The 24,101-nt window shown below is 36.9% G+C and overlaps 1 protein-coding gene across 3 annotated transcripts in view; it reads left to right on the top strand.

Annotated features, from left to right (window-relative positions):
- Positions 1–22,942, top strand: part of LOC306861566 (filamin-C-like) — a 61,052-nt gene extending 38,110 nt beyond the window's left edge. The window contains exons 22-49 of one of the 3 annotated variants that reach the window (XM_079403918.1): positions 2,544–3,141; positions 3,224–3,397; positions 4,291–4,453; positions 4,814–4,974; positions 5,212–5,379; positions 6,473–6,596; positions 6,732–6,888; positions 8,071–8,260; positions 8,399–8,422; positions 8,614–8,861; positions 9,723–9,815; positions 10,207–10,306; positions 10,438–10,578; positions 10,698–10,826; positions 10,922–11,095; positions 12,228–12,389; positions 12,928–13,131; positions 13,630–13,782; positions 13,872–13,994; positions 14,623–14,868; positions 16,172–16,441; positions 17,131–17,268; positions 17,399–17,514; positions 17,868–18,000; positions 19,022–19,198; positions 19,286–19,504; positions 21,686–21,892; positions 21,982–22,942. In XM_079403918.1, coding sequence (XP_079260044.1) covers positions 2,544–3,141; positions 3,224–3,397; positions 4,291–4,453; positions 4,814–4,974; positions 5,212–5,379; positions 6,473–6,596; positions 6,732–6,888; positions 8,071–8,260; positions 8,399–8,422; positions 8,614–8,861; positions 9,723–9,815; positions 10,207–10,306; positions 10,438–10,578; positions 10,698–10,826; positions 10,922–11,095; positions 12,228–12,389; positions 12,928–13,131; positions 13,630–13,782; positions 13,872–13,994; positions 14,623–14,868; positions 16,172–16,441; positions 17,131–17,268; positions 17,399–17,514; positions 17,868–18,000; positions 19,022–19,198; positions 19,286–19,504; positions 21,686–21,892; positions 21,982–22,169 — 4,980 coding nt within the window. In that variant the 3' untranslated portion in view covers positions 22,170–22,942. The remainder of the gene's footprint in view (positions 1–2,543; positions 3,142–3,223; positions 3,398–4,290; positions 4,454–4,813; positions 4,975–5,211; positions 5,380–6,472; positions 6,597–6,731; positions 6,889–8,070; positions 8,261–8,398; positions 8,423–8,613; positions 8,862–9,722; positions 9,816–10,206; positions 10,307–10,437; positions 10,579–10,697; positions 10,827–10,921; positions 11,096–12,227; positions 12,390–12,927; positions 13,132–13,629; positions 13,783–13,871; positions 13,995–14,622; positions 14,869–16,171; positions 16,442–17,130; positions 17,269–17,398; positions 17,515–17,867; positions 18,001–19,021; positions 19,199–19,285; positions 19,505–21,685; positions 21,893–21,981) is intronic. The other 2 variants (XM_079403919.1, XM_079403920.1) reach the window with 2 other exon arrangements.
- Positions 22,943–24,101: the final 1,159 nt, after the last annotated feature.

The following is a 24,101-nucleotide window of genomic DNA, read 5'->3' as shown; positions in this document are numbered from 1 at the left end:
TTTGCTTCTTTACATATAGGCTATACTTGCTGTATGCCTTGAAAACAATATAGGTTTTCTTTTTTCTTTTTCAGGGGTTTAGTATAGTGCATGCACAAATAGCATGCGCAAATAGCAGCACAAACAACATAAGGGTTAATTAAAAAAATGCAAATGATTGCGCTTCTCTCTCTCTCTCTCTTGCTGGTGTTATAATAAAACCAAAACACTGTGCTCCCGATGGACAGTCCAGGTCTGCATGAAATTACCAAAAAGGTGATTAGTGCATTCATGTATGTATAGTATCGTATTAAAGAACGTCTCTCAAATGCATGTACTAAAATATTGTGCAATTCGAGATCACAATACAAGGCGCAAGCTTTTTTTTTTGTAATTTAATGCATAAGTAAATATGAACACAGTGCACTTTTTTTTTTTTAATTCTTTGCAAAGCACAAACGGAAATGAAACCATTTAAATGCATAAAATAACTGTGATGCCATACATAAAAAAGAAAACAAGAAAAAGAAAGAGAAAGAAAAAAACAAAACAAAAAAACATCGTTTTTAACAGGCATTGCCGCAAAATAAAAATGCATGTTAGGATAATAACAAAGCAGAAGAAATGTAACTGTACAGAAAAAGGCCAGCATTTTATCTTTTTTTCTTTTATTCATCAGAAACTTACCTATATTGTTTTCAAGGCATACAGCAAGTATAGCCTATATGTAAAGAAGCAAAACAAGCGCGTTCATAATGGAAATCAGTCTTACAGCCATTGCTCCGTTCAGCTGATAAGGCTTACACCAGTTCACCGGTTAATGAATCACTAGAGGAGAAGATACATGTGTAACCAATTAAAAAAAAATAAAAATCTAAATATCACATGATGAAATTCCAAATATTGGTCGCAAAAATATCAGGGTCCTTAAAGGGGATCGCCACTCAGATCGACATTCTTCTACACATGTCTGACCGCCTACTTTATTCATTCCATAGGTAAAGTGTACAGATAGGCTTGTGCGCATTTGTGAGTTAAGGCCGCGGAATGACAGTCTCAAAAGAATAAGCAAATACAAAAGCACATACATTCTTAAGGCAGAACACTTATTCAAAAGACTCTCGATTTGTTGTGCATGAAATAACGGATACAGATACAGTATTTGAGGATCATTCTGTGAGCAAAGAAACAATAATGCACTTGCCTTTGCTGCCGTGTGTGCGCGTGTGGATCTCTTGCATGCATTTGTGGATCGCCCTGTGTGTGGATCTCTCGCGTGCATTTCTGGATTGTGTCCGCGAATGTGGATCCTTCGAGTGCATTTGAGGATTGTGTCCAAGAGTGTGGATCTCTTGCATGCATTTGTGGATCGCCCTGTGGATCCGTCACGTGCATTTGTGGATTGTGTGCACGAGTGTGGATCTCTCGCGTGCATTTGTGGGAGGATTTGATACTGTTTTCACTCCATATTATTCAACTGAATTTTCATGATTTCTGCAAAACCTTTTGAATTGGAAAGCATTTGTTACCCAAATGATCTTATTAGAGATACAGACTTGATATTTTAAGTCATTCATGGACTCTTTCTCAAGCTTAGGGCTACAAACATACTAAGAGCTGGCTGGGATGATAAAACTCTCCATGTGAAGAGAAACATGGAATGCATTTTAGGAGTAACCAGAGAAATCGGACTGAACCGTGCAATCCTTACCTCACAAATCAGAAAGACCTTCAGCGAGTTTATGAGCCACTAACTGGAGTCAGAATGTTCAAACTAAACTACAACCAGATTTTGTAAAACAATCTTGATCCTCAGAGCAAAGAAATTTTCTGTTTGCAGAGGTTTACTCCACGAATGCTGGTTCTGAAGTCAACCCATTTAATTAAATTTTATTTTTGGTTGTTGCCTGTTCTCTACAGGGCTGGATTGTTCCAGTGAGGGTTTTTCTTCTCCTTGAGCCAGATGCTCTATTTTGTATATCAGCGAAGAAGCCTAAAACAAACACAAAAGGGCATTTAGCCATTGTGGGAAATTATTACAGAACAGTTGTGTTTAATTAATCTGTCAGGGAAAGGTGAACTCGAGCGTAGTGTGCCAAACAAGGTACTTCATCCACATGTGGAACGGCTGCCCCATTCTCTGTCACTGGGCCGAGGTCTCACTGAGAATCATTAGATGGTTGGTCTGTACAATACCGAAACAGACACAGATCTCTGACCATAAATGGATACAGATGATGAAGGCTGTCCGGCTTTGAAAAATGTTGGATTGTCCTCTAGTACTCTTAAAGCATGTTGGACTGTTGAATTATTGAAAATTCAGTGCACACCCAGAGTAGCCATTTCCCCTTGATGTGCATAAATTTTTAATAGTCCAGAGTTCTGGAATCTATTATTCTGCTTACCACATGTACCACATGTATAATTTAATTATATTAAAGTATTATATTTTGTGGTTCTTTTTCAGGTTGAATGACTTTTTGATTATTTCTGATTAGAATTATATTTTAGTTTGTTATTGAAACACAATCTTGACAACACTTTTGTCTTACATTTACTTCTAGGTACGAGCCTACGGCCCTGGCCTGAAGGGAGGTATTGTGGGTAAACCCGCTCCATTTGCCATCGACACCAAAGGTGCAGGAACAGGGGGTCTCGGGCTGACTGTTGAGGGTCCGTGTGAAGCCAAGATTGAGTGCCAGGACAATGGAGATGGATCATGCTCGGTGTCCTATCTGCCCACTGAGCCTGGAGAGTATTCCATCAATATCCTGTTTGCTGATGCTCACATCCCTGGTTCTCCCTTCAAAGCCATGGTGCAGTCTGTCTTTGACCCCAGCAAGGTCACAGCTAGCGGACCAGGGCTGGAGAGAGGAAAGGTCAACGAAGCGGCATCGTTCACGGTGGACTGCTCTAAAGCAGGCGAGGCTGAGTTGACCATCGAGATTATTTCAGATTCAGGAGCGCAGGCTGAGGTTCATGTCCAGAATAACAGTGATGGAACATATTCTATCACCTACATCCCTCCCTTCCACGGGATGCACACCATCACAATTAAATATGGAGGACATGCAGTGCCAAAGTTCCCTGCAAGGGTGCAGGTAGATCCTGCTCTCGATACAAGTGGAATCAAGGTCTACGGTCCAGGAGTGGAACCCAGAGGTAAGAAGGCCCATTTAAATGCGCTTATGTTTAGTACCATTGTGTTTAGCAATGTGTTTCAAAACTTGGTGTATTTTGACAGGGGTGCTCCGAGAGGTCACTACAAACTTTGTCGTTGACACTCGGGTTCACAGCAAGATGGGTGGAAACCACATCAAAGTTCGTATTGTTAATCCATCGGGTGCCAACACTGATGCGTACATCACCGACAAAGGAGATGGCACTTATAGAGTGGAGTATACAGCATATGAGGATGGTAAGATATCCAGTACATAGGGAAAAAAATCTTGTTGATTGAAAAAATGTTTTTTCATTTGGATGAATCATACACAAACTTTTAAGAAGATTTTTTTGTGATTAAAAAAATAGGCATAATTTTATCTATTTTTTTTTGCATATTCTTGACTATTTTGGAGTCCATTTCCTTGGAAGTTACAGCTTAGTAGCACATTTATTGTCAATGAGACAGAAAGAAGAAATTATTAATAGTACTCGAAAGTGTAAAAAGTGAAAATCCTCAGTCCATGGGCCTGTAGGCAGTAAAACCAGACTAGGCCATAATTCTCTCTTTCTCCCTGTCAGAAAAATGTTATCCATGCACACTGGGTTGATGTACAATAACTGAAGATTATATAGTTTGCGTAAAGTATGTCATTTTCTTACTTGCTGACTGAAGCTGGCCTGTGTTTCCACCCCCGGTCTTCATTAATTTAGCAGGCCATGTTGGCATTTCTTCTGAACTGAACCTCCCTTTCCTCTCTGAGAATCATAGGACGCCTCTCAATCATATACTCAGAGCTGTCTTTTATTCTGAGCACGGCTGCTGTATTGATTGTTCTGTGTGGAGGTCAGTGTTGCGAGATGGAAATTCATTCATTGTGTTTTGAGCAGAGACTGCTGATGTCTGTTTTCCCATGTTGCCTTTATAATATTCCATCACAACTATTGAGAGAGAGAGAAAAAAAAACAGTCCCTCTCCATATGGCCACACAGTCTCTTCCTATCAAAGAAGGCAGTTCTCAGACAGCATAAGATGCACTGAGGCACCATTAAAGTCAGCCAATCAGATTAGCGCTTGCCAGAATGAGAAGTGCTTTCCAGCATCATATTTATAGATGAAAGAGTGCTGTTATTTTTGTCTTTGTGCAGGTGTGCATCTGATAGAGGTGCTGTATGATGACGTACCTGTCCCCAAGAGCCCATTTAGGGTGACGGTAACTGAAGGTTGTGATCCCAGCCGTGTACGTGCCTATGGTCCTGGTCTGGAAGAGGGTCTGGTCAACAAACCCAACCGCTTCACTGTGGAGACCAGGTACACATTTCTATGAAAAACTGCTGTTGAATATGAACATGTTCTGGAATGAGCTGATTTGGAAACATCAAGTCAAACACAAGAAGTCTGAAGTACTATCTATGAGCCATTGTTTTATGTAATCAGATTCTTTTTAAATAGTTTGGATGAAAAAAAAACCTAACCAACCATTCAATGCCATTCATTCATCAGTGAGTCCTATATGAATAGTTCTGGCGTAAAACAAATCTGGTTTACTAGTTAAATTTAGGTGTTTACATGCTTTGGACTGGATGTGAACTGGGCTGAATTAGTGCATAACTATTTTTAGATTTTACTATAACATGTTTTCTCCCATGTCTGTATTTTCCTCTCTTTCAGGGGTGCTGGCACGGGTGGTCTTGGATTGGCTATCGAGGGTCCATCAGAAGCTAAGATGTCTTGTAAAGATAACAAAGATGGCAGCTGTAGCGTGGAGTATATTCCTTTCACTCCTGGAGAATATGACGTCAACATCACTTTTGGAGGTCTGCCTATCCCAGGTATGATGTAATTTCCTTCTGTCTAACTCATTCCGTGGTTTGTTTCTAAGTGAACTTAACATGCTAATTATGCATTGACATTGAATTTCAGCAGTTTGAGTATATGAGAGCGTTAAGACGTTTGGAAGCAAATATCATGACAGTTTGATTTAATGTTTGAATATTTCATACCTCAGGGTCTGTTTTAGCATTTTAAGAAGGAAAACTGTAACTGTACCATTTCTGTGGGGTTTTTAGGTAGCCCATTCAGGGTGCCTGTGAGGGAGCTGGTGGATCCTAGTAAGGTGAAGTGTTCTGGTCATGGTTTGGGCAGTGGAGTAAGAGCCCACGTGCCTCAAACCTTCACTGTGGACTGCAGCAAAGCTGGACTCGCCCCACTAGAGGTGCTTCTGTATGGACCTACAGGTAAAAATAGAATGCACAGTGAGTTTGGACAAAGTCCTTGATGTGTATAAATGCAATTTAGCTTTTAGAAATGTAAATACTAGAATACCAGGAAGGCTGACTTAAAACGTATGTATGCATGTGTTTAGCGGACATGAGGAAGTGGTTTAAATGCATATTGATGCTTAATATCTACAAATTTAGCTGTGTTCCCCTCTCAGGATGTAATGTTGCCATTTTCAAAGCATTCTATCAGTTTTAAACTACATGTTTTTAATGCAACATTGCTGGTTTTTGGATTTAATAAATAATACATTTTAACAATGAGGGGCATGTATTACGTCCAGTAAAGTAAAGTTTAGTATTGTACACTACTTTTCAAAAAGTAAGAGTTTTTTTTTTTTAGGAAATTTAATACTTTTTATTCAGCAGGGATTGATTAAATTGATCATAAGTGACAGTAAAAACATTTATGAAATACAAATTCAAATGCTGTTCTTTTGAAAGTTTTATTAAAAAAATTAATCCTGAAAAAATGTATCAAGGTTTCCACAAAAATAAATATTAAGCAGCACAACTGCTATTCAGCATAGATATAAAATAAATATCTCTTGAGCACCAAATCAGCATCTTAAAATGATTTCTGCAGAATCATGAGGCACTGAAGACTGGAGTAAATATGCTGAAAATTAAAGCTTTGCCATCACAGGAATAAATGACATTTTAAAACATGTTAAAATAGAAAACAGTTACTTAAATTGTAATAATATTTCACAATATTACAGTATTTTTGATCAAATAAATAAAGCCTTGGTGAGCATAAGAGACTTTCACTGAATCCAAAGTTTTTAACAGTAGTGTAGATCAAAAATGCAAATCATATTTAGGTTATAAATTAACGTAAGTTAAGAACACAAGGACCATAGCTTTAGCTCCACATTTATGCATATGATTGTGATGACCTTGAAAATGACAAACTGGTGCTGGAGAAAGTCCTGGATTTGCATTCATTAATGTCCACGTGAAGCCTGCAGACACATTCATCAACAGTGTTTTACAGTTGTCTAGACTAGATGACAGGCATGCAGAGAGATCAACTGTGTTGTAATTCTAGCGATGACAGAGCCAGTGAATATCACAGACAATGGTGATGGCACACACACGGTGATCTACACTCCTGCTAAAGATGGACCTTACACTGTGTGTGTCAAATATGCAGACCAAGAAGTGCCACGCAGGTAAGCGGGCTGCTTAAAGTATTAATAAAGTCTTAATAAATGAATGAAAGTCTTAACTGAAGTGAATAGACTATGAACAAAATCTTCAAAGCTGATTTTAGAAATGAGTATGTGACTCTGTTTCCCCCTTTTCAGTCCATATAAGATCAATGTGTTGCCTGCTCATGATGCCAGTAAAGTCCGTGCCAGCGGTCCTGGACTGAACGCTTCCGGCGTTCCCGCCAGCTTGCCGGTGGAGTTTACCATCGACGCCCGTGATGCAGGCGAGGGTCTTCTCACTGTACAGATACTGGTGAGTGATATCAGGCCTCTTTTTTTGACATGTTTTAAGACAGAGGTTTCCCTTGATGATCACATGTGCTTTAATGGCCACTGTCCCCCCTCCGCTTCCCTCTGCCCTGACCTCTGACCCCTTCCCTGCTGTCGCTGTAGGGTCCGGATGGGTGCAGGCAGGAGGCCTCTGTGTTTGTGGAGGACTGGGGTAGGAGGGTGTGGGAGAACCACATTGTAAAGGGCACCATCCCCTTCCATATTCTTAGGAAAGGATGTGTAAGGCGGCCCCTCCTTTCGGCCTCCTCTTGTTGTTACAACTCACCATGTCTGGCATCCCTCCCATTAGCCTTGGGCCCCTAAGCGCTCATGGACTGTCCCCTTGCTACTGTACTCCCTACTCCAGTTCCCCTGCTCCTTTGGCTGCTTTTCTCCTTAATTGTTCCCTAGTTTTGCCTTAGTTATTCCCTAGTTCTGAATTCATTCCCTAATAATGCCTTTTTGTTCTATCTATCTATCTATCTATCTATCTATCTATCTATCTATCTATCTATCTATCTATCTATCTATCTATCTATCTATCTATCTATCTATCTATCTATCTATCTATCTATCTATCTATCTATCTATCTATCACATTCCTTTGACACAGAAGTGCCAGAATTGACTTGGGAATTGTAGTTTCTTGAGGGTGATCCTTGTTTTTTTTAAATAATCATACTACTTTCCATTCTGAAAAGGAAGGGAGAAAACTTCACTCAATCCAAAACCAAACTGCACACATGCAAAAGCATCCAGAAACATCTTTGACTTGCACAAAAGTGCCGTTTTTAATGTAAGAGTGAACGTTTCTCCCAAGCAGCTATACTTGATCTTTTTGTACCTGTCAAGGGGACTTGAAACCCTTAATGTTGCCCTCTAGTGGTCTCTGTGGACTGACCTGTTATTAGATTTAGGCTAAAACCCTACATGTGGTTTTCCACTACATGACTAACAGTCAGAGATGCCTGCTACTGTATGCAATCTGTATGAGGAATAGTGCCTTGTTGAATATTGGCTACATTTATTTCAGTTAAGTTCAGTTAGAACTAATTCAAATAAGATATAAGATTTTTATATGCAGGCTCACAAGAGCCAATGAATATATAGACACACATACACATTTATTCCATGAACACAGTTTAACAGCTCATTCATTTTGCAGGACCCAGAAGGAAAACCAAAGAAAGCCAACATTCGAGATAACAGAGATGGAACATACACCGTGTCCTACGTCCCAGATATGACAGGACGCTACACTATTACAATCAAATACGGTGGAGATGAGATCCCATACTCACCCTACCGCATACATGCGCTGCCCAGTGGAGATGCCAGCAAATGCCTTGTCACAGGTTAGTTGTATGTCTACGTCTATGTGGCATATTGCTTTATTAAAATGTTATCTTAGCAGTCTAGTTTATTTTTGAAACAGCATCTTATGCACACCTTTATGATCATGAATTTGAACAGCTCTTTTTGTTGATTTGTAGTGTCGATTGGGGGACACGGATTGGGTGAGTTTTATGAAAACACCATCAGTTATCTATATTGAACTTTGTAAGTCTTTTTATGTAGGATCAGTTTAGGCCATTTCCTTGTCATTGAGATGAATGTTAAAAAGTTGCCCAGTTTACATGAATTCACTCTATAACTCTCTGAATGGTGTAGTAAAATAGCTTTATTGTGATTGCTTTGTCACGGACAGGCTCTGGGCTCGGACCCACCATTCAAATCGGCGAGGAGACTGTTATCACTGTGGATGCAAAGGCTGCTGGGAAGGGGAAGGTCACCTGCAAAGTGTCAACTCCAGATGGGGCGGAGCTAGACGTGGATGTGGTGGAGAACGCAGACGGGACATTTGATATCTACTATACTGCTCCAGAACCTGGGAAATACGTCATAACCATTCGCTTTGGAGGAGAGCACATTCCCAACAGCCCCTTCCATGTGGTGGTGAGCATCTTCTGTTGCTATGCATTATGAGTAGTGATTTTTGCATATCATTAGAATAAATATTTAGTATATTTTTGTGAATGTACACAACCAATCAAAAGTTTGGGTCGCTAAGTTTTTTTTTAAAAATTGTTTTGGAAAGAAGCCTCTTATGCTCACCAAGCCTGCATTTATTTAAATAAAAAATACAGTAAAAACAGTCATATTGTGAAATATTATTACAATTTAATATAACTGTTTTTATAAATATTTTTATTATATTTTAAAATATAATTTATTCTTGTGATGCAAAGCTGAATTTTCAGCATTTTCAGTGTCACATGATTCTTCAGAAATCATTCTTAATATGCTGATTTGATTCTCAAGAAATATTTCTTATTATTATCAATGTTGAAAACAGTTCTGCCTAATGTTTTCTGTAGAAAACAAGATTTTTCCCCAGGACTCCTCATGAATAAACATTTAAAATAACAGCATTTATTTTAAATTAAATATTTTTGTAACAATGTAAAAGTCTTCACTGTTACTTTTGATCAATTTGATGCGTCTTTGCTGGTGCAAGATATCAATTTCTTAAAAAAAAAAAAAAGATTGACCCCAGACTTTTGAACAGTAGTGTATATGTTATATTTGTATTTTTTTAATGCAAATGTTCATGAACAATTTCAAAATATGGCTACCAGTGCATGGTATGTTTTTACAAAATAATCATTCTCCCAAATGAAAACTTTTTTGTACCTCATTCATTGAGATTATGTTTAATTTAGCAATTCAATTCCAGTTCAGTGGGTCGAATTGAATTAGCTGCATGTAAATGTGTGTCGTGTGAAGCCCTAAACATGTGACCACCTCCTTCTCCAGGCATCTGATACCATCCCTATAATCGAGGAACCATGTGATAAACTACAGTTACAGCAGCCCTACGCCCTCTACAAGGGCTACACCCCTCACTGGGTACACACCACCCCTAGTCATCAGATAACATCCTAAACGCTCTCTGCTCCTCAGCCTTCATCATTACACCTTTTCATTTCATCCATCTTGGTTTAATTTCCCATGAGCTTTACTGCTGATGTCTTTTTAACAAGTTATTAAACAGCTAGTTGGCTGATCATGCATTCAGAGTTAATGAATCGGTTGCTGATCTCTTATTGCAGAGCCATTGTTTTGCACAAGGTTCTTTGTTGCTGCTGCTTTTATGAATTTATTTAATCTACTGCTGCCCAACCAGCCTGCGACCTTGTCTGTTTTTCGTTTTCCTGCCATTAACCCTTTGCATGCACTTTGATCTTCTCACTGTACTTAGTTAGCAGTGCAGTGATGTTGAAATCGCTTTCTCTTCTAGGCCACGGAGGAACCAGTCACTGCAGTGGATGCCATGGAGCCAATGCTTCGTCCGTTCAATCTGGTCATTCCATTTACTGTGCAAAAGGGGGAGATTACAGGTATTAAAAATGATAAAAAATAAATAATTATCAGAGGTGCAAGGAAGCATGCATCTTTTCACAAATACAAACTTTTCCACAAAGGCCTGTGGAATTCAGTATTTGCAAAGCATTTTATGTATTTTTTTTAGGTGAGGTACGTATGCCCTCTGGTAAAACCGCCCAGCCCCACATCACTGATAACAAGGACGGGACTGTGACGGTCAAATATGCCCCCACCGAGAAGGGCCTGCATGAGATGGACATCAAGTATGATGGGAATCACATACCAGGTATCAAAACAATCAGATGTTTGCTGATCTAAAATCTCTAAATGTAATAATTATGCTATAATTGGCCTGTTAAATAATTTCTGTGTTCAAGTCACACTCTTTTAATATCTCCCTTACAGGAAGTCCACTGCAGTTCTATGTGGATGCCATTAACAGCGGGCATGTGAATGCATACGGCCCTGGTCTGAGTCACGGCATGGTCAACAAACCCGCCACCTTCACAATCGTCACTAAGGATGCTGGAGAAGGTAATACACACTCACCAAGCCTGGAAGCCTCACAGTCACATTGCATTAGTCTCACATTGCCAGACTTCCCACATTGCTCTCTCGTCTTCTCTCAGGTGGTCTGTCTTTGGCAGTGGAAGGCCCTTCTAAAGCAGAGATCAGCTGTAAGGATAATAAAGATGGCACCTGCACTGTGTCCTACATGCCAACGGCCCCAGGAGACTATAATATAATCGTCAAGTTTGATGACAAGCACATCGCTGGAAGCCCCTTTACAGCCAAGATCACAGGTGGGGGGTTTTATGTGCCCAAATATGGGTATGAGTGAGAGAGAGAGAGGATGAACAAGAGAGGGCAAAGTTATGTCTCTCCATAATGTCTGTGAAGCACTAAATTAGCTGCCGTGTTTGTTTATGTGTGTGCGCATACCTTCACACCTGGAGAATTTAACCACATGTGAAGTGCTTCTAAAAGTAGGAGCCACTTCCTGAGAGTTTTTAGAAACAGGAAGCAACTGTTTCCCCCCTCCTTCAGTCTCACTCTCACTTTGCCCCTCACAACACTGCTCTCCACAACGGAACTGGGGTTGCACCCGCACAGTAAATGTTCATTTTTAATAACTGGATTATATGTGATATATTTTATTTTTATTAACTGGATCATATATATATATATATATATATATATATAGTTTGGGATCAGTAAGATTTTTAATGTTTGGAGTATCTTCTGTTCATCAAGGTTGTATTTAATTGATCAATAATACAGAGAAAACTGTAATATTGTGAAATATTATTGCAATTTATAATAGTGGTTTCCTAGTTTAATATACTTTAAAATCTAATTAATTTCTTTGACGCAGTGCTGAATTTTCAGCATCATTACTCCAGTCTTCAGTGTCACATGATCCTTCAGAAATCATTCTAATATGTTGATTTATTATGAGTGTTGAAACAGTTGTGCTTGTTATTATTTTTTTGGAACCTGTGATACTTTTTTCTTTGATTCTTTGATGAATAAAAAGTTAAAAAGAACAGCATTTATTCAAAATTTTTAACAATATAAGTCTTTATTATCAGTTTTTTTAATCAGTTTAACAATCCTTGCTGAATAAAGGTATTCATTTCTTAAAAAAAAGAAAAAAAAATATTTTGAATAGTAGTGTATATTATATAATACAACATTTCTATTTCAAATAAACACTGTTCTTTTTCAAATTTTATTTATCAAATAAGTATCGCAGTTTTCAAAAAATATTAAGCAGCACATCTGTTTCCTACATTGATTATAAATCAGCATATTACAATGATTTCTGTAGAATCATGTCATACTGAAGACTGGAGTAATGATGCTGAAAATTCAGCTTAACATAACATAACAAACTGTTATTTTTAATTATTTTCTGTCTCATTCTTGATGAAGGTGATGACTCCATGAGGACGTCTCAGCTGAACGTTGGCACCGCCACAGACGTGTCACTGAAGATAACAGAGACAGACCTGAGCTCCCTGACGGCGAGCATCAGAGCCCCATCTGGCAACGAGGAGCCCTGTCTGCTGAAAAGATTGCCAAACCGCCACATCGGTAAGTCACACGTCAAACCTGCCAGCACCTACATGCGTCACGACTGAGCTGATAAAGCAGAATATAAATAAGCCAGATCACATTATTTGTGAATGGATTCATTTACTAATGGATTTTAAAGACCCCAAATTTTGAATTTCCAACAGAAAGTTCAGGTAGGACTTATTGAAGTTGGTGCACACCCCTGCAAACAAGATGAGTCACCAATATTTAGGTACATTTTCCCAGAAGATTGTGAGACTGCAAATGTAGTTATAACACTTTTAGAAACTAGATAAACCTATGAGGTTTTTCATAACAAGGTGTCAGCAATCAAACTCTGAAACTTTCTGATGAGGTGACGCCTGTAATGTTTGCCTCAAAAACCCGATTTGAGACTAAGAGCTCCTTCCTGCGATTTCAAAGAGAATCAGCTCAAAAGAAGGCTTTTGATGTAAACCCTGAAGCCTGTATATTTTTTGTTGGATATGACGGTGCTACCATGAAATACTCTATAAACCTGAACAAAGAACTCATTCCCATTGCTCTTTGCCTTCAGGAATATCCTTCACTCCTAAAGAGGTGGGTGAGCATGTGGTCAGCGTGAAGAAGAATGGAAAACACGTGACCAACAGCCCATTCAAGATCATGGTGGGCCAGTCTGAGATTGGAGACGCCAGTAAGGTGAAGGTGTTTGGGAAAGGACTGATTGAAGGACATACCTTTGAAGTGGCTGAGTTCATCGTGGACACTAGAAGTGCAGGTAAATGGTATTCTAGGATATTTGTGGCTTCTATAATGCACTTAAGTTACAAACATGCTACACTACTATGGAAAATAACCCTTTTTGTTTTTGAGGCAAAATTGTGAAATTTTACCAAGCAACTTTCTGTTGGTCAGTACGGCAAATTCATATAACTAACTTAAACATAAGCAAAATATGCATGGGGAAGTTTTTCCTTCGTCCTTGTGCAAAACTCTCAATCACACAGTTTCCTATTGAAATGAATGGAAATCGAGAATGAAATTTCACAGAGCAACAGTAACCTTAAGCCTGAAATGCACTTCGGTATACTTTTGATGCAAACGTTTAGCGTTATCTGACTGCATGTGTAAAATTTATGTCATGCGCTCTGAATGCATGAACTAGCATGTGTGTACAAACTGGGATTTATGAAGGTTGGATTCACTAAGCAGTTGTGCTTCTTTTGCAAACTGTATTTAATCATAAAACCCATTGGTTCTGGTCAATACGTTATAGGTTATGGAGGTCTCGGTCTGTCCATCGAGGGGCCCAGCAAAGTTGACATTAACTGTTCGGATGTCGAAGACGGAACCTGCAAAGTGACCTACTGCCCAACCGAACCTGGAACTTACATAATCAACATCAAATTTGCCGACCAACATGTGCCAGGTTCATTATAACCCTCAAACTGAAGTCTCTTTAACATGCTTTCCTTCTGAGGTGGGCGACTCCTTTAAACACTTCATGTTGTTCCACAGGAAGTCCATTTACAGTGAAGGTTCTGGGCGAGGGAAGAATGAAGGAGAGCATCACCAGAAAGAGGCAGGCGCCCTCTATCGCCACGGTGGGCAGCACTTGCGACCTCAACCTCAAGATTCCAGGTGAGGAGAGAATGAGTGTCAAACCTTTACAAAATCGCATGTTGTCTAGTTGATACTGCATTTGGTTTGAAACTTACTTAACGAGCGTTAAAAAAGTATGTTTGATGCAGTATAAATATGAGTAGGATGAATGAAGTTCAGATGTATTACATTCACCATGTTTTCACTGTCAAATGACTTACCAGCATCAGTTGCGTCACTTCACTGGCATTCACAACTACTCTTCTGTGGCCTCATGGGATAGTTTTTATGTGCACTTCAAAATCTCGCCAGAAGTAGGGTACCTTTCGCCTATTGTTGACATACTATCTATTGTTGACTAAATCTCATACTATTTTTCGCCTACCACTACTATTGGCATATTCATGCCAGAGCTTGTCATATAGCTTGTCTCTTTTTCCACCTGTTTCCCACTGTCACACGTGTCACTTCTTGTCTCCTCAATCAGAGTGGTTTTATATGAAACTGTATAGAATTTAAGTTGTTTTGATTAAAAAAAAAAGAATACGGAATTTGTTTCCATTCTGCTCAGAAGCATGCATTTCCTGTTTCTCCTTTTTCATCGCTTCCTTTCTTCTTCCTTCTTCTCTTTCCTTCTTCCTCTGTCTTTCGGGTTCCACGTCTGTAGGGAACTGGTTTCAGATGGTGTCGGCCCAAGAGCGGCTCACCCGTACCTTCACTCGCAGCAGCCACACCTACACGCGAACGGAACGCACCGAGATCAGCAAGACCCGCGCAGGCGAGACCAAACGGGAAGTGCGGGTGGAAGAGAGCACCCAGGTGGGGGGCGACCCCTTTAGGGACGTTTTCGGTGGATTCCTGGGCAGGGAGAACCGGGGAACCTTCAGCAGCACCCAGGGCCGACAATCAGAGGGTGTGTGTGTGTGTGTATGGTGTGTGTATGCGTTGATCACTGGTTAAAGGTTTAGTTTACCCAAAAATGAAAATTAGCCTGCCTTTTACTTCCCCTCAAGGCATCATGGGTGTATATGACTTTCCTCTTTCAGATGAATCCAATTGGAGTTATATAAAACATTGTCCTTGCTCTTCCAAAATGGCAGTTTATAATGGCACTGGGTGGGTGTTTTTTTTTTTTTTTTTTAAGTCCAAAAGTAGTCAAATAAAGTGCGCGCATCTACAATAAAATGTGCCTCACATGGCTCTGGGGGGTGAATAAAGGCCTCCTGTAGCGAATCGCTGCATTTTTGTTATATAACTTTATATAAACACTTTTTTCTCACTTCCGCTAACTTGACATACATGCAAGCCGTGCCGGCTGATGAAGTAGGACGTATGCGCAGCGCACACGCCTGTGAGATATGCTAGTCTCACGAGTTTGTTTACAGGAGCAAAGGAAGCAAAGTTTCCTTACTTTAGCAAAGAAAAACCAGTCTCCTCTTGGCTTATATTGAACTCCTACGACATTTTTCTCTACTAATCCTTTGTACTTCTAATTCATGACTGGTGTTTTGTTTTGACATGTACGACAGTTAGCGGAAGTGAGAGAAAAGTGTTCGTAACGTTTTAAATATGGATATTTTTCTTACAAAAATGCCTCGATTCGCTACAGGAGGCCTTTATTCACCCCCCGGAGCCGTGTGAGGCACATTTTATTATGGATGGATGTGCTTTATTTGACTACTTTTAGACTGTTGAAAAAACACCCGCCCAGTGCCATTACAATGTTTGGAAGAGCCAGGACAATTTTTAATATAACTCTGGATCGGATTCGTCTGAAAGAAAGTCATATACAGCTAGGATGCCTTGAGGGTGAGTAAAACATGGGCTAAGTTTCTTTTATGGGTGAACTTTCCTAAATATATATATTTTTTGCTATTATCTCACATAAAATTTTGTTTTGAAATGAGTTATTGATACCAGAAGTTTTATTTTTCGAGTGAACTATCCCTTTAAGTTTTGTAGTCTCTTTTTGTGTTGTGTGTGATGATGTCATGGTATGTGTGTGTTTATGGGGTTTTTAGGCGGGAATGAGCACACACTTTCCACTGCAGACATTTATGACAGAAGAGCTGAGCTGGAAAATCTGAGCAGCCTTCAATTCTGCGGGCAGCCCAGCCAAAACATCTTTTATAGAAGAAATGCCTGAAATGTTATGTGAAATGTCTCATTCGTGTGCCCTTCTTTTTCCCTTCCCTCTTTCTCATCCTCTCTCTCAGGTGAATCAGGTACGCAGGAAATGACCGCACAGGTGACAAGTCCCAGCAGCAACACAGAGGACGCTGAGATCATAGAGGGAGAGGACAGCACCTATAGTGTGCGATTTGTGCCTCAGGAGATGGGCCCCCACACTGTCAATGTCAAATACAGGGGACAGCATGTCCCTGGAAGCCCCTTCCAGTTCACTGTGGGGCCCCTGGGAGAGGGAGGGGCCCATAAAGTTCGGGCTGGTGGTACTGGATTGGACAGAGGAGTGGCTGGAGTTCCAGGTAAGAGACAACAAGCAGTGTTGTTGTTTACTCACAAAAACTATTAAAAATATATTTTGTTAATTGAAATAAAAAAACTTGGCAATAGTGTTGTTTTAGTATTGAAATACTATTATAGTTTTTAATATTTCGAATTAGTTTTTATTTGAAAATTTTCATTTTGTTGTGTGTTTTAGCAATTGTTGTTTTTTTGGTCATTTATATTAGTTTTTATACATTTTTTATTTCAGTTTTAGGTATTTCAATATTAAATGTTAAACTAAATGCAAATGAGAAATTATGCCTTGACACCTAGCTGAAATAAAATAAGTTTATATTTTATTTATATTTCAGTTTATTTTATTTGAAGTAATGATTTTTTCCCCCATGGTTTTAATTTTAGTTATCTATTATAACCATGCCTGGCAACTAACTGTAATAAAATTAAGATGAATTACTGAAATTAAATCAGTAGAAACTACAAAAGAAAAAATAAATAAGTAAATAAATAAAGCTAAATAAAAAAATATATAATTTTTTTAAATGCTTTAAAAAATTTAAACTAAATGAAAATGAAAATATAAAAAACTAACTTTAAATACTAATAAATTCTGTAATAGTATGCAAAAAAACTAAAATAAGACTGGCAGGAAGTCAGATACTTCTGGGATATTGTGAACATTAAAACATTATTTTTGTGTGATTTTTAGCTGAGTTCAGTATCTGGACTCGTGAGGCCGGTGCTGGCGGTTTGTCCATAGCTGTTGAGGGGCCCAGCAAAGCAGAAATTTCCTTTGAGGACAGGAAGGATGGTTCCTGTGGGGTGGCCTATGTAGTGCAGGAACCTGGTAAGTGCTAATGCTAATTTTTTAGCCTAGTGTTTGCAGTAGTGAAATTTTTATATTTAAATTTTATGAATAATTTTCAATTACACTCTTACACTCGTCTTGTTTCTTTTAATAATTTATTTGATTTCAGGTGACTATGAGGTATCAATCAAATTCAACGACGAGCATATCCCAGACAGCCCTTTCATCGTTCCTATTGCATCAGTGTCAGATGACGCCCGCCTCCTAACCGTCACCAGCCTGCAGGTGAGTGATTCCAGATCAAACACACTCACGTACGAGTCGTTCTTCTCTGTAGCAGCAGGACGGGAGTGATTCAGGGACTCTACAGAGCAAATGGCAGCTCCTTTATCAACACCCTCTCTGTGAGAGCACTTGATGGAGAGCACAGGACAGCTTATCACGAGACGAGACAAGTGTACTTGCAGTTCCCTTCAGGAAGAATGAAGAAGGAGTTTCTCAAGAAAGACAAATGTGCATGACGAAGTAGCAGAGCATTTTTATGTTGGCCATTGTGAATATGCTCAGTGAGAATTTTTTAGAGTAGTTTTAAGATTAGATGATATTCAGAAATTGTCTATGTGGCTGTGTCTGTGCAGGAGATGGGTCTGAAGGTGAATCAAGAGGCCTCGTTTGCAGTGCAGCTGAACGGAGCGAGAGGGACGATTGACGCTAAGGTTCACACACCATCTGGAGCAGTGGAGGAGTGTTACATCACTGAGCTAGACAATGGTGAGCAAATGGCCACATATTCGTGAATATAAAAAGTTTTTTATTTTTCTGTAATAAATTGTATGATTTATATGTATTATTAGTAATATTCACATATAGTTTTATGAAACATTTTTATTATACTATTTTGTTTATGTTAAACAATTTTATATTATTTGTGGCATTTTTATATTATTTGTAGCATTTTTCAAATCATATGTGTGTGTGTATTGTTTGGTATATTTTTGTATTATACCATTTTTATTCTATTATTTCATAATTTTGTATTTTTTATTTATGTGTTTTCTCAAAATATATTTATATTTATACAATTGTTTTATGAATTATTTATTATGCAATATTGCTTTAAACAATTTATATTAAAACATTTAATTATTTTGTGTATTATTATTCATATATGTTATATATTTATTTTAGGTGATATATTATCATTTATATTATACAAATATATATGTATTCATTATATAATCTTAATCAATATTATTTTTATTTATGATATTTTATATATTGTTATTTATTGTTTAATATATTGTTTTACTGTATTACATATTTCTATGATATTATTTTGTATATTATTATTTATATATTATTTTTTATATTATACATACTATTTACATGTATGTGTATATATGTATGTATGTATTTTAAAATTTGAAATATTATTAATTATGTAATATGCATTTAAATTATTAATATTATTTTGTGCATTATTTATATATTATTTTGTATGTCATATATTATTTGCTTTTATTTATATTGTCTAAATATATGTATGCATTTATATTATGACATATAACCTATTTTATTATATTATTTTGTGTGTGTATATATCTTTTTTTTATATTATTTTGATTAAACATTTATCATTATTCATTATATTATTTTAGGTTATGTATTGTATTTTATCTAAGATCCCAAATCTACTATATGATCACTGTAAAATTCAAAGACATAGTACAACTGATATTAGTTAGAGGCTGCATTTGAACTTAATCAACACTGCATGCCTGTTTTTGTGCAGATAAACACGCCATACGGTTTATTCCACGGGAGAACGGCGTGCACTCTATCGATGTCCGTTTTAACGGGAGTCACATTCCAGGCAGTCCCTTCAAGATCCGTGTAGGAGAACCTGGCCAGGCAGGAGATCCAGGAATGGTGACGGCTTTTGGGCCCGGACTGGAGGGGGGAACTACAGGTACAGTACAACACCAACGAGCAGCCAATCACGAGTGTTAAGACACAAACACACAGAAACTCACTGGCTTCATCTCATCCATCACAGGTGTACCGTCAGATTTCATTGTAAACACGTGTAACGCTGGCTCAGGAGCTCTGTCTGTCACCATCGACGGCCCATCGAAGGTGAAGATGGATTGTCAGGAGTGTCCAGAAGGATACAAGGTCACCTACACACCCATGGCTCCCGGCAGCTACCTCATCTCCATTAAATATGGAGGACCGCAGCATATCGTGGGCAGCCCCTTCAAAGCCAAAGTCTCCGGTGAGACATCACACACTACAATACATTACACTAGGCTTTTTTTTTGCTCTTTACATATGCTTGGACAGACAAAGATACGGTTTACATACAGTTAGCCAAAGGGTATGTTTTATCTGTAGTCCACCCTATTATATTATTGTTATTTTTATTATTAATTTAATAAGGACTGTGCACATTAAAAAAACATTACTGTAGATGTACCACAGTTAGCCAAAGGGTATTTTTTATCTGTATTCCACCCCAAAAACAAAACATAAAATCACAATATTATTAATATCAAAATATAATATACAATAAAAAACAAATTTGATGATAAAATGGTTATGAACATGAAAAAAGCTACATTGTTGTTCCTTAAATATTAGATATAAAAAAGGCCACCTACAGCATCTTGAAATCTACACCTGAAGTGGTGTAACAAAAACCTTTACATTTTCAGCATGTAAATGTTTGAAATCCCATTATTTTATTTTATTTTATTTTTATTTTTTTTATTTTATTTTGGTGGTGGTTTAGGAGATTCCCCCCTTCTATGTAAAGCGCTTTGAGTGCCCAGAAAAGCGCCATATAAATGTAAGGAATTATATTTATATTATATTATATTATATTATATTATAAAGCGCTATATAAATGTAAGGAATTATATTTATATTATATTATATTATATTATAAAGCGCTATATAAATGTAAGGAATTATTATTATATTATATTATATTATAAAGCGCTATATAAATGTAAGGAATTATTATTATATTATATTATATTATAAAGCGCTATATAAATGTAAGGAATTATTATTATATTATATTATATTATAAAGCGCTATATAAATGTAAGGAATTATTATTATATTATATTATAAAGCGCTATATAAATGTAAGGAATTATTATTATATTATATTATATTATATTATATTATATTATATTATATTATATTATATTATATTATATTATATTATATTATATTATATTATATTATATTATAAAGCGCTATATAAATGTAAGGAATTATTATTATATTATATTATAAAGCGCTATATAAATGTAAGGAATTATTATTATATTATATTATATTATATTATATTATATTATATTATAAAGCGCTATATAAATGTAAGGAATTATTATTATATTATATTATATTATAAAGCGCTATATAAATGTAAGGAATTATTATATTATATTATATTATATATTCCACCCTAAAAACAAAAATCAAAATGTTATTAAAATAAAAATATTATACAAAATCTAAAATGTAAAAGTAGTTATGAACATTGTTTATATATTAAATGTATTTATATATAATATAAAATATAAGAATATAAATAAATAAATATACATGTAAATATTTTCAAAATATATACTGCATGTGTGTGTATTTTTATATACATAATAAATAGACACAGTACACACAGATATTATGTAAATAAAAACTTTTATTTTGGATGTGATTAATCGCGATTAATCGTTTGACAGCACTAATTATATAATATAATATAATATAATATTATATTTTTCCACCCTAAAAACAAAAAGGAAAATATTATTTATATAAAAATATAATACAAAATCGAAAATAGGTGGTTATCAACATGAAAATATTAAATAATAAACACTGCTTTATAGCACCTTGAAATCTTCACCTATAACGTTTTAATTGCTAAAGTTCAGTTTATTGATGTCCTTATATAGCTGTATTATATTATATATTTTTTTATTATTAATTTAACCCATTAATAAACATTACTGTAAATGCGGCACAGTAAATGTCCCAAAGAGTATTTTTCATCTGTAGTCCACCCAAACACAAAATCTAGAATCTAAATATTATTAGTATAAAAATATAATTCAAAATATGAAAATATGAAATAAAAAGTGGTTATAAACAAAAACTGCTTTGTTGTTGTTGTTTATAAAAAAAAGCCGGACAAATACATAAATGTGTAAATAACTATTATTAAAAACTGAAAAGGTTTCTTGCGCTCATGTTGAAATAGGAAAATCTGTTTTTTAATTTATATGATCAGGCAGAATTATCACAAGCTTATGACAACTATAATGTGTGATTTGAGATTGAGACTAATGATTGGAGGCGAAAAAATGACAGCGAACATCTTTCCACCTCAATTCATCTTTCATAAAGAAGCAGATTAATAAGAGGAAATCCACTCTTCCAGGTGCACGTCTGTCCGGAGGACACTCTCTACATGAAACGTCATCGGTTCTGGTGGAAACGGTGATGAAATCCTCCTCAGTGGCCGGATCTTTCTCTACTCTGCCAAAGTTTTCGTCCGACGCCAGTAAGGTGATCTCCAGGGGGGCCGGACTCTCCAAAGCCTTCATTGGCCAGAAGAACACCTTCACAGTGGACTGCAGTAAAGCTGGTACAGCTTTCTGAACAAGACATGTTTGTGCATATTACCCATAATGCTCTCATACCGATGACTAAACAGCTTTTATTTTGTTTTGTCAGGGACAAACATGTTAATGGTAGGAGTGCACGGGCCAAAGACTCCCTGTGAGGAAGTGTACGTCAAACACATGGGCAACAGAATGTACAACGTCACATACACAGTGAAGGAGAAAGGCGACTACATCCTGATAGTCAAATGGGGCGAAGAAATGGTGCCCGGAAGCCCTTTCCATGTCACCGTGCCTTAAAGACTGTCTTTAGACCCTCTCCTCTATGCAAAGACTCTACTGATCGTCCTGGAAAAGAGACGGGACTCACCAACAATGCCTTTTCATCACATATTAATCAAGAAAACATCTTCTATATCTGCATATGCTTTATCCAAAGTCATTATGTGCTCATTTCACACTCGGTTATGTACCGTCATTTTTTGTATTCCGTTATTTTAGATGTTGTGAGACTAGAGAATGTTTGAATGATGAAATGCTAATTTGAAGACGCTTCGGGCTGAATCACATCCATCTTGTTACCAGTGAAGTTACTGTCCGGACCATTTACAGACATAATTTAACAGCTGAATTATTTAATCTTTTTTTTTAATCTAATGCTAAAACTGGTCTTATTTTTATGATGGAATAAAGCAATTTAGTCTGGACTAGGTTTGAAGCCAGTCCTAATCAAGGATTTAGTTTGAGCGGAGAAAGCCTGATATTTAAGTCCTAGTGGACCAGGTTCAGACTCACACTGGGTCTAAACCGGTCCCGGGTGGCCCAGCACCCCCTGCAGACTGGGTTGTGTTAGATTTTTTTTGTACCAAGCGGTGTAGCAAAAACCGTTCAGCATGTGAATGTTTGAAATCCCACAGTTTTTACAGTGACTATGTTAAAGAGCAACATTTTATAGTGATTTTATATGTATGAATTTAAAATAGAAATGTATGGAGAAACACTAATTGTTTGATATTTTAATCTACTGTTTGGTAAAACTGTGCTGGCATATTAAAGTTTTAATTGCTAACGTGACGTTTATTGATGTTATATTATATTATGCTATTAAAAATATTAATAATTATACTAATTATTATTTATAATATTAATTGTGATTTATTTAACATGGACAGTATATATATATATAGGACCTAACCAATTTTTTTTTTTACTAAAATAATGGAACTTCTATATCATATCAACATTTGTCATAATACATAAATATATGGTTATTAAGCCATCCAAAACGACAAAAGCATGAGAATATTTATGCATATGTTTTGCTTGTATGCCATATGTTTGTCGCATTTGTAGCCACTAGAGGGCGCTCTCATACTAGTGAATGCCAGGTGTAGTTAATGAGTTATTAGTTACAGGCTCAATCAATGGAAGCTGGCCAGGAGAAAAGGACCTTCAGGTAAGTGTTTGAATTATACTATACTAGCATTATTTCCCCAATGTATCCCAGATAAATCAATGAAAGTCATTTAAAATAAGCACAAGTATTTTTAGTTTTCACGTAGCCTATCTTGAGAGAGAAAGAGATGCGTTTCCTTTCTGGCCTCATCGCTAACACCATTACTATGATGAACCATATCAAACACGTCAGGAGGAAAATTCCTTCAAATAAAACTGGAATGGTTTTCCAACTGAGATTAGATTATTCAGTACACTCAGGGAATGCAGATTCTGAGGCCTGAAGTGTGTGTTAAATATGAAATGCTCAAATTATCAAGATAAACGCATAACCTTGTGTTTTCCTGATTCTGATCTAGCCACGTTATGTGTAATATTCTCAGTTATATGAATCCAATCAGTTCAGACAAGCGTGCTATTTTGCTACAGACATCAATATTCTGTTTTTGTTAGAAGTATGCGATTTGTATCAGACATTCTGCTCATCTGTCATCATGTATGAGTCCTAATAAATATGAAAAAGCTGGAATATTTCAGTCACTTCAGCTCTATAGAGTTCCAAATTGCTCGGTTTGGCCTTTCATAGTGATCGATGACCATTTTGCAGGTGTATGGACATCAGATGCAATGAGGAAGAGGAGGATGAAGAGGCTCGCAGAACCATCATCTGTTTCTTTGGACACATTGGTTGAGTAAGATCTATTGCTGCTCTTTAACCATGGCACTTTCTAGAAAACTTGATTCTGATTGGCCAATCTTGGTTTCCTGTGGCCAGGT

This window comes from Barbus barbus (genome assembly GCF_936440315.1).
Source record: "Barbus barbus genome assembly, chromosome: 42".
In the NCBI taxonomy this organism is placed as follows: domain Eukaryota; kingdom Metazoa; phylum Chordata; class Actinopteri; order Cypriniformes; family Cyprinidae; genus Barbus; species Barbus barbus.
Note: the sequence above shows the minus strand (reverse complement) of the source record. Positions and strands in the feature narration are given on the sequence as shown.